This window comes from Lissotriton vulgaris, chromosome 4_1, assembly GCF_964263255.1.
Source record: "Lissotriton vulgaris chromosome 4_1, aLisVul1.2, whole genome shotgun sequence".
Lineage (NCBI taxonomy): Eukaryota > Metazoa > Chordata > Amphibia > Caudata > Salamandridae > Lissotriton > Lissotriton vulgaris.
The window spans coordinates 772170837-772190805 of record NC_141691.1 but is presented as its reverse complement, the minus strand read 5'-3'; the positions used below and the strand labels follow the sequence as shown (position 1 = coordinate 772190805).

Below are 19969 nucleotides of genomic sequence, written 5' to 3'. Positions count from 1 at the left end.
TTGTTGTATGTGAGACGGTTGCAGATGAGACTTGGTGTGGTTTATTTTGAACGCCAAGTCGTGAAGTAGTTGGACAGTAGCGTGAGTGTGTTGTACACACTGGTTGTAAGAGCTGGCTTTTATGAGCCAGTCGTCTAGCTATGGGAAGACGTGAATGTGCTGTCTTCTTAAGTGCGCTGCCACTACTGCTAGGCACTTGGTGAATACCCTTGGTGCTGTTGTGACTCCGAATGGGAGTACTTTGAATTGATAGTGCTGACCGTCTATTACACATCTTAAATACTTCCTGTGAGCAGTGTGAATGGGAATGTGGAAGTAGGCATCCTTGAGATCTAGAATAGCAAGGAAGTCGTTTTGTGAAAGAAGAGGAAGGACCTGCTGGAGTGTGACCATGTGGAAATGGTCTGACTGTATGTATATGTTTAGGGGTCTGAGGTCTAGAATAGGCCTTAGAGAGCCGTCCTTCTTTGGGATAAGAATGTACAGGGAGTAAACTCCCTTGTTTTGTTGGTGCAGAGGAACTGGTTCTATTGCACTTTTTGTAAGAGGGATATTACCTCTTGCTTTAGCAGTAATAGATGCTCTTGTGACATCGGACGCTGTCTGGGTGGTATGTTTGGGGGGGTAGATGTTAGTTCGAGACAGTAACCTGACTGAATTATTTGCCGCACCCACCTGTCGAATGTGATGTTGTTCCAGACAGGAAGTAATTGGGATATCTTCCCCCCACTGGAGTGCAATGGTGAGGGGAAGTGGAGGAAAGACATTGGGTAGGGGTGGAGGCAGAGTGGAGTTGTTAGTTTTGCCTCTGCTTTTGTCATTGTTACCCCTGTAACCCCCTCTTTGGTAGCCTCTAGTGAAGGTGGATTGGCTAGGGGTTTTGTAAGAAGTGGAGGGGCTATCCGAGGAGTAGCCTCTCGTGGTGCCTCTGTAGGATGAGAGACGAAAGGAGCGTCTGGGAGCTTGTGACTGCAAGGCTCCCATAGATTTAGCTGTGTCAGTATCCTTTTTCATCTTTTCGAGGGATACATCAACATTAGGGCCAAATAGGTGTTGCTCATCGAATGGTTGATTGAGGATGGAACTCTGGACTTCGGGTTTGAAACCTGAAATACGTAGCCAGGCATGCCTAAGCAAAAAGAACGCTGGTGTTAATTGCCCTTGAAGCAGTATCTGCTGCATCTAAGGCACAACGGATAGAGGTATTAGTGATAGTTTTACCTTCTTGTATGAGTTAATTGGCCCTATCTTTGTATTTATCTGGGAGATGCTGCATTATGGATTCCAGCTCATCATAATGTGCCCTGTCGTACCTTGCTAACAGCGCTTGAGTATTGGCGAAGCGCCATATGTTTGCTGCCTGTAACGCAGTTCGTTTGCCAGAGGCGTCAAGGAGTTTAGACTCCTTATCTGATGTTTGGGAATTAGTGGTGCGGGACCTCTAATATAGACTGGATCTGTAGGGGCAGCCTTATATTTTTTCTCTATTTGGGGGTTGAGGAGTCGAGCCCTGACTGGATCTTTAAAAACCTCTGGTGCATGCTTAATGACCCCCTTAAGCATGGGTAGAATTGAAGTGGACCTCTGTGTGGTGTCGAAAGTTTCCATTAAAAAATCTTCTTCCACTGTGTCTGTGTGTAGGCCATGGTATTGGGCAGCCCCAAGGACAAGTTGGTTTACGCCTATAGTGTCCTCTGGGGGGGAAGGCCTGGGGGGAAATATGTCATCCTGGGGAACATAAGGGACATCCGGGGTGTTATAATCATCCCATGAGTTAGGGGAGTGAGGAGGACTAGGGTTCCCTAATGGATCATCCACACCTCCCCCTGTATCATCAGAATCACTATCCACATCATCATCATCATCATCATCACGTCCTACTGGAGTAGGTGATGATGTAGGAGAGTGAGGTGGTGGAGGAGGAGGAGGAGGAGGAGAAGGGATCCTTAATGGAGAGGTTGCAATGTCTGTCTTTTTAGGAGGAGGAGCCAGTGCAGGCGCATCTAGTGGTCGCTTCTTGGAGCTAAGATCCAATTGACAACTATCACAAGAGTTTGGGTAGGATCTGGTTGAAAAAGTTCCTCTGTATAAGGCAGATCCTTCGGTGTCGAAGTTTTTGGTTCCGGAGGCTTTTTTGGCAGCGACTCAGTAGCTGTTCTAGTTTCTTTTGGCTTGGAACCATGACCTTTTGCAGTGTCCTTGGCCGGGGGAACGTGTTGTTTATTTGGTTCCGAGGCCTTTTTCGACTCTGAAACATGGGAGTCGGGCCCTTAGGTGGCAGTTTTTTGGTCGGCTCCGAGTGTGTTTGCGGCGTCAATGAGCCGGTGCCAGTCTTCGGCGCCGAGTGCTTGGATGTCGAAGCAGTGGTCTGCGTGGATGAGGAAGAAGATGGCTTCTTTTTCGGTGCCGGTAGGTGTGTGTCGGCACCGGGGGTAAGCTGACTCGAGCCCGAGTCGCCTGAAGGCTTAGTAGGCTTCTTTACCCAACCCGAAGGCGGGGCATGGGAAGCAGTCTCTCGGTATGCACCCGGGTCAGGAGGCGAGGGTGTGACCAAAGCCTTTTTGGAGGGTATCGAGGAAGGGTCAGGGCTGACATGTGTACTTACGACCCGCTGTGCCGGAGTGATGTCCTTGACGACTGAGTCCTCGGTGTCGGAGTAGCTGACCTTCTTCGGCCCGCTGCTGTTCTGGCACGTTGACGCCCTTTTTAAAGATGTCGTCGGGGATCGAAGCTGACGAGTGAGCCATGGTCCTTCAAGCTCGTTGGTCCCGAATTGTCTTTTTGGAGTGGAAGGAGGCCCGAAGGCGTTCGTCGACGACCAGAATCGAAGACTTCGAATTTGTTGGGACTCGCGTCGAGAGGGAAACGCGTTCGAGACAATACCGTCGGAAACGGGTGAGGGATTGCGCGCCAAAGAAAAACTCGATTCAAAACCGGAGCGCAGGAAACACATCCGAGCCCGATGGCAGAAAAAAACAATCTGAGGATGGAGTCGATGCCCATGCGCAATGTGATCCAAAGGAGGAATCACCTATCTTGGGATTTCCAAAGCACTTTTCAGGACAAAAACAAGTGCAAACATCCGGGCCCAACACTCGATGGCTATCTATGCAACAGTCCAACAGTGTGTAATCTGCAGCTCATATGCCTCGAACATAATTCTATCGTAAAAGAACCACAACTTGAGGTATACTGACACACAATCAATAGATCTGAAATAATCCACAAAAAGATTATATCATAAACGCTCCATCAGTTCTAGTGCATTCAGCATGTGCACAGCAAGCAATAATGCATGCTGTAGACAAGACGTACTAGGAGCAATATCTGTTGACATCAACACTGCATCATCTGCAATAGCGACATAATCTGAATTGTGAACACTGCTGTCTGCAGTGTTGGCCACAGAGAGCGGTCAGCAACGACTCACACCTACATAAGGTGATGTGAGCTGTCCAGTGTTTCTTAAGCGAAGCAACAAAAAAGCATGTGTGGAGCCTGCAATGATACATATGCATGGTGCAGACAGTACGCAATAGAGCAATGTCTTTTCCTACAGGACTACCTCATCTACAATAGCGACTCGATATCAATTGTGAACACTGCTGTCTGCAGTGTAGGCCAGAGTGAACAGTCAGCAAGGGCCCACTGCCACGTGGCATTGACTTGAGTTCTACAGTTTGCAATACGCAAAACAAAAAAACATGTGCAGAGCCTGCTATGATGCGTATGAGTGGTGCAGACAGAGTGCACTGGAGCAATGTCTTTTCCTACAGGACAGCATCATCTACAATACCGACTCAATGTCAAATGTGAACACTGAAGTCTGCAGTATAGGCCAGAGAGAGCGTTCAGCAAGGGCACATAGCCACGTAGCATTGACTTGAGCTCTACAGTTTGCAGTATAAGAAGCAACAACAAAAACGTGTGCAGAGCCTGCAATGATGCATATGAGTGGTGCAGACAGTACGCACTGGAGAAATGTCTTTTCCTACAAGACTACCTCATCTATAATATCAACTCAATCTCAATTGTGAACACTGCTATCTGCAGTGTAGGCCAGAGAGAGCAGTCAGCAAGGGCCCACAACCACATGGCTTTGACTTGAGCTCTACAGTTTGCAATACGCGAAGCAAAAGAAACGTGTGCAGAGCCTGCAATGATGCACATGAGTGGTGCAGACAGAGCGGACTGGAGCAATGTCTTTTGCTACAAGACTACCTCATCTACAAAAGCAACTCGATCTCAATTAGGAACACTGCTATCTGCAGTGTAGGCCAGAGAGAGCAGTTAGCAAGGCCCCACAGCCACATGGCATTGACTTGATCTTGACAGTTTGCAATACGCAAACCAAAAAAACATGTGCAGAGCCTGCAATTATGCTTATAAGTGGTGTAGACAGAGCACACTACAGCAATCTCTTCTCTTACAGGACTGCATCATCTACAATAGTGACTCAACCTGAATTGTGAACACTGCTGTCTGCATTGTTAATTGAAGGCAGTACTCACACACACAACCATCAATACTTTTTCTCACTCCATCTTTTCAAAATACAACAAAATAAATGACATAAAACTCTACAATAAATAAATCAAAACAATTCGAATTGAGATGTCATCTGTCCACAGTCTACACTACTCACTGTTCCTTTCGACTTGCAAGATAAATTTGGTCATTTTAATAAACCTATAACTCATCTAAAAAAACTTCTTCAAGCAAGTATACTTTAGCCTTATAGCCCGCCGTAGCAGGCTATACCGGCTATTAAAGGCCCTCTACAGCATTAAAGGCCCAAGCCGAAGGCAAGGGCCTTTAACATGTGAGAGGGACTTTAATAGCCACTATAGCCCAGCTACAAAGGGCTATAAGGCTATTTGAACATTCTGCCACTAGAGGGTAAAATATAAACGACCACAGCAGCGGCTATGGGTGGCAGGTGAGACAATGGCAAGCTATAAACCAGCCACATGGCCTCATCTAAAAGGAGAGGGTGGGGTGGAAGTCATACCCCAGAAAACCAAGGAAGCAGACAGAAACAGCACTACTGATTGAACGGGTACAATTAGGCAGTCAAGAGACACTTGAAAAGAAAACCACAGGGGAGAAACAACCCCTCTAAATTAAAGAAATAAAGACCACAATGGAGGACTCGAAAAAAGGGTCTAGATGAACAGGGTCAACAAAGGGGAGGCCTATTCAGATACCTAGTCCTCATCGCAAAAGAAAATAGTATGGGAAGACCAGCGCCAGAAACATATAAAGGTTATATAACTAAAGTAATATATGGAGAGGCAGTGTCCACAGCCAAACAAACATGAAGGCCACAAGCAAAAGAAAGCCCTTGTGTACACGGAGCAACCTGTGCCTGGCCAACAAGTCAGGAAACCAGGTGAGTGAGGATCCTGACGTCACCCAAGATCCTAGTTGATAAGCTTATTATTTGGGAACCTCAAGAGTGAGTAAAATAAGGCTCAATCTTCAATAAGATCCACATACCTACTTGAAACCTGCTGTAACTGAGAAAACTTGGCAGCAGTCGGTGGGGAAAGGAAGAGCAAGCTACTAGAAGTTGTTGCGGTGTTTACCATGCTCCGAGACTGCAGTGAAAAGGGTTTTTATTTTTAGAATGTTCTACTCTCAAAACGAAGAATGGTCTCATATTGTTAGTTGATACTATTAACTTACAGATAACTAACCTTCACGCTTATTTCCTATTTGTTTGATGCACTTCGTGCATGTTTTAGGAACAAACTGATTACAAATAGTGGTTGAAAATTATGTACCGACCATTTGGGACCTATTTCTAACTTTGTGATTCAACCTATGCAGTAATATGTTGTGTCGCAAAATCTCCAGTTGCAGAGGTCGCATTAAGACTGCCTAATGAATATTAATTAGGCGGGTCGCTATTTGCAATCCCAATGATAGGTCATAAACACAATAATAGTGGCCTACAAGGACAAACAGACCACATTGCTACCTATAAAAAAATGTTTCCCATTTGGGGACATATTGGGGAGGGGGGCAGGCAGTGGGCTTCTGAGCCACCACCACCAGCTCCCCAAGGTTACTAGACACAATTCCCAAACGGGAGTCGTCCAAATATTACTGCGTACGATTTTCAAGTGGGTTATTACCTCCTTTGAGAAGTAGTTAACTTTTCAATGGTTTGCAACGGCAAGTGAGGGAACAAACCATTGATACACCTCATTTCGATCTGCAAATAGGAGGGAATGTACCGTTATACCCTCCTCTTCCAAATAGCGAATCAGAACGAGTCAGTAAACCCATTTTGCATTTTGTAACAGCGTTTTTGAGTCACAAAATGCGTTTAGTAAAATGCCATTTTGCGGTTTCAAACCATGTGATTTTGCAAATCACAGGGTTTGCAACCACAAAATTATTTTACATCAGGTCCTGCAACGTATTTCCAGTTTCAAAAATCTCAACACGCATCATTTAGTAACAATAGGCAGTTCAAGTTAAGAGACAAGCAATTTAGAATAAACACCACAGTTCAAACAGAGGAAAATCACAAGGGACAGAAAGCATGACCTAGACATTAACACTGCATGCTAAAAGAAATATTATAGATTCTTACCTGGTAAAATCATAGAAACTGCAACAGTAGAGTGAAATATTTCCAGATGAGCTCTGCAGTAATCAGAAAAATTAAATCAGTCCACATACTAGCAAAATTGAGACATTTTTGAAGTGATAGAAGAAAAATTTTACTTACCTTGTAAACATCTGTTTGTAGCATGCAGTGCTGTAGATTCACATGCTTTGCATACACCTACTATTTAGTGTTGGGCTTGGACGTTTGGAAGTTGTTTTTCTTCGAAGAGGTCTCTTGAGTCTCGAGATGTGATATGACTCCTCCCTTTGGTGGAATTGCGCATGGGCACCGACTCCATGTTAGATTGTTTTCGTACAATGGTATGGAGTTTCCAGTGAACATAGTGATGGTGCACCATGTGCAATGGGATGTACTAAATCTGCAAAACACACACACACGGGGAAGAGGGCGGACAAGTGAATCTACAGCACAACACTCTACAACCAAATGCTTATAGAGAAAGTAACATTTTCCGTTTGTCGAATGTGTGCCTCTAGATGCATATGTGTTGCATTTCTGCAAATCAATGCCCTACAGAAGGGGTGGCTGGTGTGCGGTAGTTGCGTAATCCACCATGGCCTGTAGGCAGGCTAAGACGTCCACACAGTAGCACAAGTGTGTGATATTCACCATACGACTGCTTTGCAAGTATCTGCTAGCAGAAAGTTTCCTAAGAAGGCCATAGTCAAAGCTTTCTTACTTGTGAAGTGCCGGGTAGGACTCTCTTTGCTTTAATACAGCAGATTGTGATACATTTAACAATCCATCTAGCTATGCCTGCCTATCTTAGAGATGGGATGACTTTTGTGAGGTTTTGCAAAGCCTATGAAGAGCTGGTCACATTTGCCAAAAGCCTTGATCTTGTCGGTGTAATATATAAGAGATCTTTTGACATGTAAGGTGTGCATCACTGGTGTGCAGCACTCTTTCCACTACCGAATCTGTTTGTAGGAAAAAAGACTGAGAGCTCTATGGTCTGTTTGAGATGGAATGGAGAAACCACCCCAGAGAAGACCTATAGATTGGTTTTAAAAACAACCCTGTCTTTATGGACCTGAAGAAACGGCACTTGTAGGATAAGTGCTTGCAGTTCACTAATGCATCTGAGAGAGGTAATGGTGACTAGGAAGCCCACCCCTCCAGGAGAGCAACTTGGGGTGCATGAGTGCAAAGGTTGAAAGACAAAGGCCCCATAAGGCTTATGAGGGTTGTATTAAGATTCTAAACGAGGGTAGGAGGCACTCTCGGGGATAATCCTCTTGTAACCTTCCCTGAATGCTTTAACATCCGGAATTCTAAAAGAGATGAAAGTACTCTGTTCTGCAACAGCAGCTAATTGTAAACATATGGAGGTGTAGGCAAGACCTGCCCGTTTCAAGTGTATGAGGTAGCAGATGATGTTCTGGACAGTAGGTTTTAACAGATCCAGATTTTTGGAAATACAGTAGTGAGCTAACCTGTGTTGTGTACCATCAAGCTTCTCTTAAGATTGACATACATTATTAGTCTGAGAAACCTGAATTCTAGGACTCTAAGTGCTAGATCACCAGGTTGAATTGTCTGGGGTCTGAATACCTGGGTTGACATTGACTCTGTAAGAGAAGGTCCTGCCTGAGCGGGAACCCCTCAAGAGTGTTGATGAAATCTCCTGGAGCGTGGAATACCAGAGTTGTCTGGCCCTAGTAGGAGCTACCAGTATGAGCATCAGTGATATTTGCCACAACTTCCTCACCATCTAGGGAAGTAGTGGGAAATTTGGAAAAGTGTAGGCAAATGTCCATGACCAATTCATCTATAGTGCATTGCCCATGGACTGTCGGTATCTGGAAGCAAAGTTTGAGCATTGAGTGCTTAAAATAGGATTCGGAGTACCAAGAAAACCAAACTTTATTCTGGGGGTCTACTATCCTAAGTAAAAAAAAACAAAAAGGCTCTCGCCCAAGCGTAATGACTCCTACCGGACCCGGTAGGAGTGGGTAGGTTGTGGACAATGCGCAAATCGCAGAACCTTAGTTACACATAGGAGCAAAGCCTTATGTGTGACCTACAGGTTCAAACAGGTACACTAATAAGTAGACATTTGTTGTGATGAAAAATCCATGTCACAATTTTTTAAGTGTAGATAGTCTCACCTTTCCGGTCCTGAAGAATCGCAAGTAGAATACACTTAGAGTGAGAAACATGCTGACCTGCACTTTTCAATAGGGACACTCTAACCGGAGACATTACGCTTGGGCGAGAGCCTTGTTGTTTGTTTTTACTTAGGATAGGAGACCCCAGAATAAAGTTTGGCTTTCTTGGTACTCCGAATCTTATTTTAAGCACTTTCCGACATCTACACAGTTCTGGCCCCACCCGCACTTCACCATACGGCTATTAGATAAAAGATCTCCGATAAAGTGCCCCTACTACAGGGAGCCCGTTGGGTATGGCACCGCTGACCCAACGAGGAACAGCCCAGATGATGAAGCATGACACCTGAAAGGGTGTGTGAGGGCATTAAAATCCAATATATGGATTCCCAACTCTAAACCCCTGCTGGGGCGTAGTTGGTCTCGGTCTCCCTGACTCTCAAACCCTGACATTTGAGGAACAGCATAATCTTGTTTTTTAACCTTGACATTTGGGCCTTTTACTCTGGACCTCCCACTCTTGTGAGAGAGTAAAAAGCCCCCATGTCCCTTACTTTGTATACAGTCTAGACATTCCAGCCTGCTGCTCCTCTTGATCAGCCAATCGTTGAGGTTGGGGGTAGTCATGCATTCTCTATCTTTTCAGATGCGCAGCCACCACTGGGAGGCACTTCATAATCAACCTTGGTGACACCAAAAGAAAGATGTTTGGGGGCTTCGCTTGTTGGTACATCTTGTGGTGTGCCTAACGCCAGTCCCTTTGGTGCCTCAACATCTTTTGGTATCGGAAGGCGTGGCACAACACATATGAGGCTTAGTGGGGGCCGGAAGACAAGCACATATGCACACATTGTGATGGTCTGCCTACATGTTTATATCGAATTACAGCGAGGTTCAATTTTAAAAAGGTGTCCATACCATCACCAATATGGGATCAGCATTCTCTAATGTTGTAGGTCTGGAAATGACACTGGTCCCCAAATGGTGCAGTTGGTTGACAAGGGATCCGGTTGCCACAAGAGTTGAACGATGGGTTTCAGGGTCTCTGAAGGCATTGATGTGTCAGAAGTAATGGTGATTGATCCACGCACACAAGGCACTCCACAAGACCGGCCCAGCCTACCTCAACAGTCGACTCTCCTTCTACGCACCCAACAGGAAACTCCGCTCCGCAGACCTCTCCCTGGCCACCATCCCATGCATCCGTAGAACCACAGCCGAAAGCAGATCCTTCTCCCACCACGCCGCCACAACCTGGAACACCCTCCCCCTCATCCTACGACAAACCAAACACCTTCTAAACTTCAGGAGACAACTCAAGTTGCTGTTCGACCAGTAGCAACAGCAACCCCCTCTCTCCCCCCTCAGCACCTTGGAGCCCTTGCGGGTATGTAGCGCGCTCTACAAATTATTGATTGATTGATTGACTAGTCCTATCCAATGCACCAGGATCAAAAGGGAATTGTTGAGGCTGAAGAAGCGTGTTCAGCGCACGAGAAACTCTGGCCCTCTCGGAACACATCCGAACCCGGGGAGCAGAACAATCTAACATGATGTCAGTGCCCATGCGCAGTGTCCACCAAATGACGTGGACCCTTCTTACAAGAAAAACAAGTTGCAAATGCCTGAGCCCAACAGTAAATGGCAGAAGGATTCAAAGCATGTGTATCTACCACCAAACAAGTACAATCATAGATTTTCTCTACTAATGTTGTTATTTTACCTTGGAAAATTAAGTCACACAAGTATTTGAATGCAAGCATTGTACTGCATTTACATTCATGGGGCAGATATGATGTTGTGGAAGGGTGAGCCAGAAGCTAATTGCTGCATCCTTCTCTCATTTTCAAGTGCTTTGAGAATCAGTTCCCATTGCCGTCACAGATGGTATCATCAGTATATCACTATTTGGGAATAGTAGAATAAGAAAAAGCAAACTGTAAGGAGAATCAGCCTTTGAAGGAGCCCTTCTGGTGCAAAATGTGTTTAGTGTTCAATGAACACTTTCAAACCAAATTCACTGTTGCAATCTTAAAACACTAAGAGGGGAAACAATCAGAGGGTTACAAGGCAGGTAAAGGGAGCTATAATTTTAATGTGCAAATCAAACCTTAAACAATTTGGCCCCCGGTATTTCAGGAACATCTTCTTCAAAATATGGAACATTTTGTTCAGTGAAGAAGCCTTTTAGTCCAATTTCACTAACATCCACTCCAGTAATCATGTGTCCCATATCTGCTAACCTAAAGAAACATTAAAGAAGGTTAGCATTTCAATTCTTGTGTTATTAGACGTCACACAGTGACATGATATGCAGCCATGATATACTTATTGGTTTATGTTCTGGAGCACAAGGATTCATTTTTAGCAATTTACAGACATTTTCTCGTAGAGTCTATTGTGATACTATTTTCAAATTAATTTTGTCACCGTTATTTCCTTGTTATCCTCTGTTTAATAAAATATTGATCGTTTTATCGTATTTTTCATAATCAAAACATGTGTAAATGTATAGGCATTTATATAGCGCACTACTTACCCGTAGGGTCCCAAGGCGCTTCGACCGCTGCGAAACCCTTCCTGGCTTCCCTGAGAGATGGTCCCTTAATGGGTATCTCCAGGGTGAGACCAGGCATCCCCAGCGGTCTGGTGGGGCCGTTAGTGAAGATGAGGCAAGCTAATGCCCAGAGTTGCCGAGTGTGATCGCTGATCAGAGTGGGCACCGAGGCGAGAGAATTATCGAGTCCGCTGACCCTGGTCCAGAAACCTGCCGCGCCGGGAATCGAACCCTGGTCCCGGGCCGTCCTCCACTCTCGGGTCTGCCGCCTCTAACCAGTGAGCCACACTACTTCACCTAACCAGTGAGCCACACTACTACATAACCATGATGAACCTTACAGACATATTAGCAAAGCTGATTTTTACTTAGACAGTGGCTCTCTCTCCATGTCTACCCTCCCTCAACTCTAAAAAAAGCACACCTCTTCACCAAATGTAAAAGCAACAGATCACACCACAGCCATACAACATTGATGCTTGTTACCTCCACAACCCTTGTTAGTCTTACTTTTTAATGTTTACTCAGATACTTTATTGCCTCATTATTTTGTAACTTTTTTCCAACTTTTTATCTTTGCTTTTAAACTTTTTTTCTGGGGTGCATATGAATATTTTATTCCTATGACACTAGCCCTTGATTCGACCCTAACTTTGTTAGTCTCCTTGGCCTCCACATCCGTCAGCACTAGGGCCAAAGCAGATACACCTATTTCATTCTCCTGCAGGATTATTGCAATTTCTAAAATCTTACTTAGCATACAGGTTGAACTTTCAATAATGTACACTTGAGGAGCCTTTGACCAGTTGATGGAGGAGAAACCTTTGAGGTGCCTGTGGTCTGGAAAGGAAACTTCTGAAATGCAAGGAAAGGAGCCCTTACGGTGATGTTGAACAGGCCTGTGGACTGCGAGGAAGGAGCCTATGAGGGGAAGAGGAAAGATCCTTGGAGGTGCCGAAGAAGGAATGTGTGTCTTGCCAGTGATGGAGCCTGCCAGATATAAGTTGCTGCAGATGGAGGCCGTGGCTCACGGGGCAGAAGGCCGTGACATGAAGGCTATGGAGCCTATGAGGGCCGTGCAGAAACATTTGAATTGAAGGGGAGAGAGCCTTCAGGGTGCAAATGAAGGTTTCCCTGAGATGTCAAGGAACGTAGGGCCTTGTGAACTGTCAGTGAAGGACCTTGTGAACGGATGAACAGCCTGCTCTACTGAGGCACACTCCTTGAGGGGCACGGAATGTGCCTAAGCTTCATAGACCACCTCTGCCTGCCTTACCAGAAAGCAGTGCCTCTCTCCATCACCTAGTAACGTACAGTGGGAGTGTTGTTACAGCGCTTGAAATGCCAGGATCTTCTAAACGACCTTCTCGATCCATAACTGCAGCAATACCCACCTGCTGGTCAGGTCATAAGGGAAGTCCTGTACAAGGCAGTTCTGGGGGCAGGGGTGGCTAAGAAATGTTCTGCTCCAGCTGCACTGTGGGACTAGTATTGTATTGTAATTGCATTTATATAGCGCTTACTACCCCTGACGAGGCGTCAAAGCGCATTTTTGGCGGGTAGCACGCTACTCTGGGACCCATAGAGGATTAGTGTTGAACTAGTATAGTGAAACATGCATGTACATTTTAAGTGGTGGATAGGTTAGTCAGTTATTTGGATATGAAATGATAGCAGAAGGATAGAGGAGGACAACGTTTTGTATTTATATATCGATTGTTGACGCGCGCTATTCAGGAAACCTATCAAGGATTAGTGGTGAATTAATATGGTGAAATATGAGGTAATTTCAGTGGTGGATATTAGTCTGTTACTTGGAGTGAGAAGGCTACCGGAGGGATAAAAGGGGAAGAAAGATTAGCATTCATATAGCACTTGTTACCCCTGATGGGTGTTGAAGTGCTTTTCTGGCGAGTAGCACGTCACTCTGGAATCCATAAAGGATTAGTGTTGAAAATTAGTATAGTATAAATATGAAGTAACTTGAGTGGTAGATATGCTATTCAGTTATTTGGGCAGTATATTAGTATAGTTGAATATGGAATTTGAGAAGTGAACATGTTAGTCTGTTAATTTTGATTGAAAAGGATAGTGGAGGGATAAAAGAGTGAAGGATTCTTTTTTTTTTTTTAGGTCTTAGCAGTAGGAAGAGGCTTTTGGATGAGTATAAAGGAGTTTTGGAGGGGAGGAGTCAGAGGGGAGAGTTTAGAAAGGTTTGTTTCAGGGGATCGGTGTAGTTAAAAGAGGTGTCAGTGATGCAAGGAGGGGTAGAGCAGGAGAGAGTCTAGAAAGGCTTATTTTGGCGATCATAGTAGTGGTATGGGGTTTGGGATAAATGAGAGAGTGGATGTAGAGGATATATTGATAGATGTATAGGATGAGAGATAGGGTAGTGCATTGGAAGGAGTAGTAGAAAGAAGTTTGAGATGAGTCAGAAGATTGGGCTAAAAGATATATTGAGCGAAGTATAGGCTGAGAAATAGGCTAGTGCATTGGAAATACTAAATTAGAAGAACGTGATAAATATATAGATCCATAAGTACATTGAAAGTATATAGATACATAAAGGAAGTAAGTATATTTAGATTGAATATATTGATAGAGGCACTGGGTGAGAAATAGGGTAGTGCATTGGATATGCTTTTTCAGGAGAAAAGTAACAGACACACAGATCCAAGTACATGGAAGCTACATAGATGCACAATGGAAGTATGTACATGTAGACAAAAGATGATTTTTATTTATTGATTATTATTATTATTTTCTTTTTTTCTTTTCTCTTAACAACATAATTATTTTACATGTTTTATAAAGTAATACACAAAGATAGGTACATATCTATAGTGAAAACAAATGTTCATATACAGAGGGATATGCTGTAAACTTCTGTTTCCGTATGGTGCTTATGTGGGGAAGAGCCAAATCTTGAGTAGTTTTCCGAGGATAAGGTGGTTGTCGGTGGATCTTATGTTGGGGGGTAAAGAGTTCCATAGTTTGCTGCTTGAACAGAGAAGGATGTGCCACCCATGGTTTTTTTCTTGTATGGTGGAATTTTGAGGCAAGATGCTCCTTTAGAGCGGAGGTTCCTTTGTTGAATGTGTTTGGTGATTTTATTCCTGATGAAGAGTGGTCCTATTCCATGTATTGCTTTGTGGGTTATACAAAGCAGCTTGAACGTGGATCTTCTGGCAACCGGTTACCAATGCAGGGCTTTCAAGGCAGGGGAGATGTGGTCTCACGGTTTCATATGCAAGAGTAGTCTGGCAGCCGAGTTCTGAATCTGTTGCAGCCTTTTCATGGTCGTTAAAGGTGATCCATGGTAGAGGCTATTGGCGTAATCGAGTTTGGATAGAACAAGGGAGATGGTAGCTTTGACCTTGTGTGGAAATCCCAAATGGGGGAAAATTTGTCACAGCGTTTTTATAGTAGCAAAGTTTGATCTTGCTAGTTTATCCACTTGGGCATTCATCGACAGCTTGGAGTCCATGGTCATTCTGAGGTTTCTTACATCCTTCGATACTTTAGGCAGTGATCCCAGTTCATCAGGCCATGCGGCAAGCAGGTTGTAATTTTCCCACTCACCACACGTGAGTATTTCAGTTTTTGAAGCATTCAATTTGTGATGGCTCCAAATCATCCACTGATCCACGGCTCTGAGACAGCTGAAAATTGGTGATTTTCCAATGTCTTTGGGGCATTCCAGTTGAAGGATTATTTGCGTGTCAACTGCATAGTTGTAGCACGTGAGGTGAAATTTATTGATCAGTACTGGTAAAGACTTCATGTAGATGTTGAAAAGCATGGGCGAGATGATAAAACCTTGAGGGACCCCTGCTTTTGTGGAGTACGGTTTGGACGAGAAAGGTGGGGTATGGATGACATTAGTACTGTTTCAAAGGTAGGACGCGATCCAGTCTAGAGCAGTTCCCTCTATGCCGGCTTCATAAAGTCTTTGTTTCAGAGTGTCATGGTCAACCGTGTCAAAGGCAGCTGAGAGGTCCAAGAGGAGTAGCGCAGCAACCCCGTTGCGGTCAACTGTATTCTTTAGGTCATCTCAGATGGCAAGGAAAGCAGATTCAGTGCCTCTTCAAAGTATGTCATTCTCTTCAATGAATTGTGACATTTGGGCAAACACTGCTCTTTCTATCGGTTTGCCCAGGAAAGGTCCATTTGTAATGGGTCTCTAGTTGTCAGGTTTCAGCGGGTCCAAGTTTGTTTTCTTCAGTCAAGGGCGTGTGTATGACTTTTTGAGTTCTTCTGGAAATATTCCAGTAGTTAAGGAATCGTTGATGATTCTTCTTACTGGAATGGCAGTAGAGGTTGTTAAAAGAATTATCTTGATATTTTGTGGCGGTCAGGGTCAGAAGGGCTGCCGGCTGGCCTGCTTGCTTTCACCAGGTCCATAAATCCATCGTGTGAGATGTGTTGGAAGGAATGGAGAGGCTTGATTAGAGCATTCTTGGATAGTTGTTTTGTACAAGGGTTAGTGCTGGTGCTTTGTTTCTGTTTTAAGTACAAGTCCAACATGTCTGCTTTGTCCGTGTAATGATTTGCCAGTTTGTCTGTGAAATCTTGAGTAACAGGATGAGTTCCTTCTAGGCAATTTGGTTTTCGAAATTCATAGAGTATTTTATAGAATTCTTTATTTGCACATTTAGCGTTTTGAATTCTGTCTGAATAGTACCTATTCTTAGCTTTTTTGATAGCCGACTTATATAATCTGTTAATTTTCTGTAGGTGAAGTTTGTCTTGTTTGGCGTTTGTTTTGAGCCAGGTATGTTGCGGCTTTCTAATTTGTTGTTTTATGTCTTTTATTTCTATGTTTCTCCAAGGCGCTTTTTTTCTTTTGTTCTGTTGTCTGGTTTTGAGTGGTATCAGGATGTCAAAAGCTTCCTGTAGCCACTCATATAGATTCTGAACAGAATTTATGATTTTCAGATTTATACTGGATGTTAGTTGTGTTTCCAAGTGTTCGAAATTGAGTTTATTCCACGGCCGATAGGTGGATGGATGTAAGGTCGTTTTAGGTTAGTCGTTTAGTGTTGTTTTATGTTGGAAAGCAAGTAAGTGGTGGTCTGACCATGTGACTGGAGTTATAGTTTGAAAGGTAACTAGTTCAGTATTAGCAAAAATGACATCTAGGATATGTTCAGCGGTGTGTGTCGGACTGTGGACAATCTGATGCAGGTTCAATGCGTCTAGGCCGTTGATTATTGTTTTTGGATGGGTCATATTGGTTTTATCAAACCAAATGTTACTGTCACCCAGAACGCATAGGTTGGAATGTATTGTTATCAGGTTTGAGACTGTGTCTAGAAGTGGGTCTGGGAATGTTGCCTTGCTAGGTGGAGGTCTGTAAAGGAGCAGGAAGTTACAGGTGGAAGACGGTGTAGGATTGCATCTTGTTAGAAGAGCCTCACAATTCTTTATGGAGATGTTGTCAACTTTAGTGATATGTATTGTTTGCCTGAATACAATAGCTAGACCACCTCCTTTTTTGGCTATACGATTTTGGGTGATTATTTGATAGCCTAGAGGAATGTCTTCATGCAGGACTGGAGCCATATCCTCTCCCAACCATGATTCGGTTATGAATAGTATGTCTGGTTTTGCATTGGTGAGAAGGTCGTAGATGTGATGCTTGTTTTTAGAGAGGGATTGAGCATTTATTAGTAGAAAGTGTAGATAGTGGGACTTTGTTTTGTTGATCAGTATTGTGTGGGTGTGTAGCAGGTGTGTTTTAGTGCTGGTATTAGCTGTATTAGAATAGCAATCGTGTAGCTGTTCTGTATTGTGTTCCTCATCCAGCATGCTAAGAAGACATTTTGATGGGTCTGCATGTGTATGTGTTGGAGATGGTGTTTGAGAGTGAGTTGGAGTACTGTGTTGCTTTTGTGGTGTAGCATTGTTGTGAGGTAGACTTGGGGAAAGTTGTGAGGTGTGGCATGTTGCTTATATTTTTTGCGTGTGTTTAAGGCAGAAGGTGTACGAGTCAGGGGAGGTGGTGCAGCATGTGGGGTTCCTGCCAGGGAAGTGAATTGCTGCCAAAGTCCGTATTGCTGGAGCACCTGAGGAGCAGAGATCGCGCCCACCCGCCTCCCGCCGCCGGACCCTTGCTTCATCTGTGGGTCTGACCGCCGAGCGGAGCGCGGTGCTGGGGACGCGCAAAAACTACATTTCCCAGCATTCCCGGCGACGCTGGTCGCGTCAATCGAGCGCCAGGAGGCGCATAAATTTGGTGTCACCCCCGTCTCGCGGGACGCCGGGCGAAGCCCGGGCCAAGGGCGGGCCCGTTTTAGCCCGTTCTAGACTGTGAGAGACTGGACTGGGCCACCCCCCTTTTTCCCTATCCTGCAAATCCATTCTGCGGTAAGGCGACATACCTATATATTAATAGTGTTTCTGGGCTACTATTGCTATATTCGCCATCAGGGCACTGTTGCTCATACTCGACTGATCATCATGTCGAGGCAAAAAACACCAGCCACCCCGGCAAACACAATGGACAATTATCTGGTCCAGGTAGTGGCGAAAATCAACAATGATCGGAGGTCCTCCCTGGGAATTATTGATTCGCCACCTTGTGCCCAAATTAATCAATCAGGGGTATTCCAGTCTGCCAGTGATGAAATTATTACCGCCGACCCGATTGAGGATCCTAATGATTACTCCACAATAAATGTATCCATGGCTTCCATTGTTCAACAACCCGATCCTCTTGTAGACCTAATCATCTTAGAAGAGCAAAATAAATCTGATGCAACTGAGGATTTAGACCCAGACACCAATACCCCTCCCACTCCTGTCCCTGCACCAAGAGCTAAAAAAGGGACTATCAAGGCACCACCTAGAAGAGGTGGCCTACGCTCTTGCAAGAATAAATCTGTAACTCCACCTAGAAAAACAAAGAAAAGGGTGGAAGAAGGGATAAGGGAGGAAGAGTACGAAAGTGTAGACGGGGAGGATACCCTCCTAAACAAGCTCATGGGCATATTAGAGTCCAAATTATCAGGGTTAATGAAACCACTCATATCAAAAGTAGACCAACTAGCTAACAAAGTCAATAAGCTAGAGACCCTCCTAAGGAAAACTAATGAGGGGGTGGGGGAAATATCAAATTTAATAACAACTAAATTTGAACACATAGAGGTTGCAGGGAAAACACTCGGGGGAAATATGAATGCAGACCCGCAAGCAACATCTGAGCAAATCCAACAAGTTAACTCTAGGCATGGTGACACCCTTGACACGGCTTTAACTTTAGATCCAGTACAAGCAGTAGGCAACACTACCCCTGAAATTCTCAATCTAGAAACCGGCCCAGTTGAACTAATTGTCGAAGCTTCCCCCCTGATCCTAGTACTTGCGAACACACCGCCGTTGAAAACAGGTCAGATTGAGTCTTCGGATTCTCTAAGAAATAAGGCTCTACAGTGGCTTAGCAATAACATGCACATATCTCCCTGGGGCAAGGAAAAACTATCTAATGATCTACTCACAGCAAGAAGGGTTAAGTGGATAGGCACTAAGGCAAAGAAATTCCAAGGGGACTGTGTGGTTTTGAATTTCACGGGCCCTGAAGTATTGCCAGATGTCCTACGGAACATCTTCCCTCCACAACATAGAACCGCAGAAATAATACCACTGACACTTGATTTCTTCTATAGTAGAAGAGGTTTAGTAGCTAAACCTAGCATATTAAGAACAAAGTGGACAGTTGTGGGAAACAGAAGGGCTAGGACTAATCCATTATGCGAGTGGGGGTTAAACTTGGATAACCATTATTCCGTGTTATCCGATTTAAACGATTGTGATTGACTCGTATGTGCTTCTTCTGTCCCTCCCGAAATCCAGCGGCACAAAGGACATGTTATGACTCCTACTCTATATGAGTCCTCACTAGATAAATTGACCCTGGTCCATAATGTATCCTTCACTTCCGGCCTAGAGGAACCAAATAGAGTTCTGATGGAACAGACAAGAGCACTAGAGGTAATTGAGAAGTCACCAGCATTGAGTGGAGCCTTAGCCCGAGGCATAGAACTTGTAGAAGCAATAAATATTCCTGATATCGACCAGATATACCACCAAATGGTCATACCGCCACTATCTATTATCTCATGGAATATAGCTGGCATCGCAAATAAGATAAATATCCCAGAGTGGGTTGACTTTATCGACCATTACGATATTGTTATGCTGCAAGAAACTTGGTCGTCCACACCAATTTTCCGGCAAGGCTATTTGAACTTTTACGTCCCAGCCATAAGAAACCGAGTGGGTCGTCCCTCTGGGGGCCTGTTAATTTGGGTACGACAAGCTTTGAATTGCTCGGTTAAGCAAAGGTCTATACCCTCCAATGATATTCTAGCACTTGACATCAACTGGCAAAATGGCCAACAACTTGCCCTGTTTAATCTCTATTCCAGGGGAGTTGGTAGGGGCAAACGCTCAGAGACCTTAACGACCCTCGAGCACCATATTGAAATGCTACCAGTGCCACCTCACATAATAATAGACGGGGACTTTAACACCACCTTTGAACCCTTGGGCGAAGAGGATAGGATCCTGGCCGAAGATGAGGACACCAAGTGGGGAATTCCTCAATTAGACATCCCAGTAATTAGAAAATGGAGCACAGTAGCAATTCAGTTGAAA

General features: G+C 44.4%; 1 protein-coding gene across 1 annotated transcript in view; it reads right to left on the bottom strand.

Moving 5' to 3' along the window:
• LOC147722577 (putative thiopurine S-methyltransferase) overlaps positions 1-19969 on the bottom strand; it is a 349873-nt gene that overhangs the window by 155669 nt on the left and 174235 nt on the right. The window contains exons 3-4 of the mRNA XM_086966864.1: positions 10865-10997; positions 6605-6657 (exon numbers count right to left, since the gene is read on the bottom strand). Of these exons, the coding sequence (XP_086822990.1) occupies positions 6605-6657; positions 10865-10997 (186 nt within the window). The remainder of the gene's footprint in view (positions 1-6604; positions 6658-10864; positions 10998-19969) is intronic.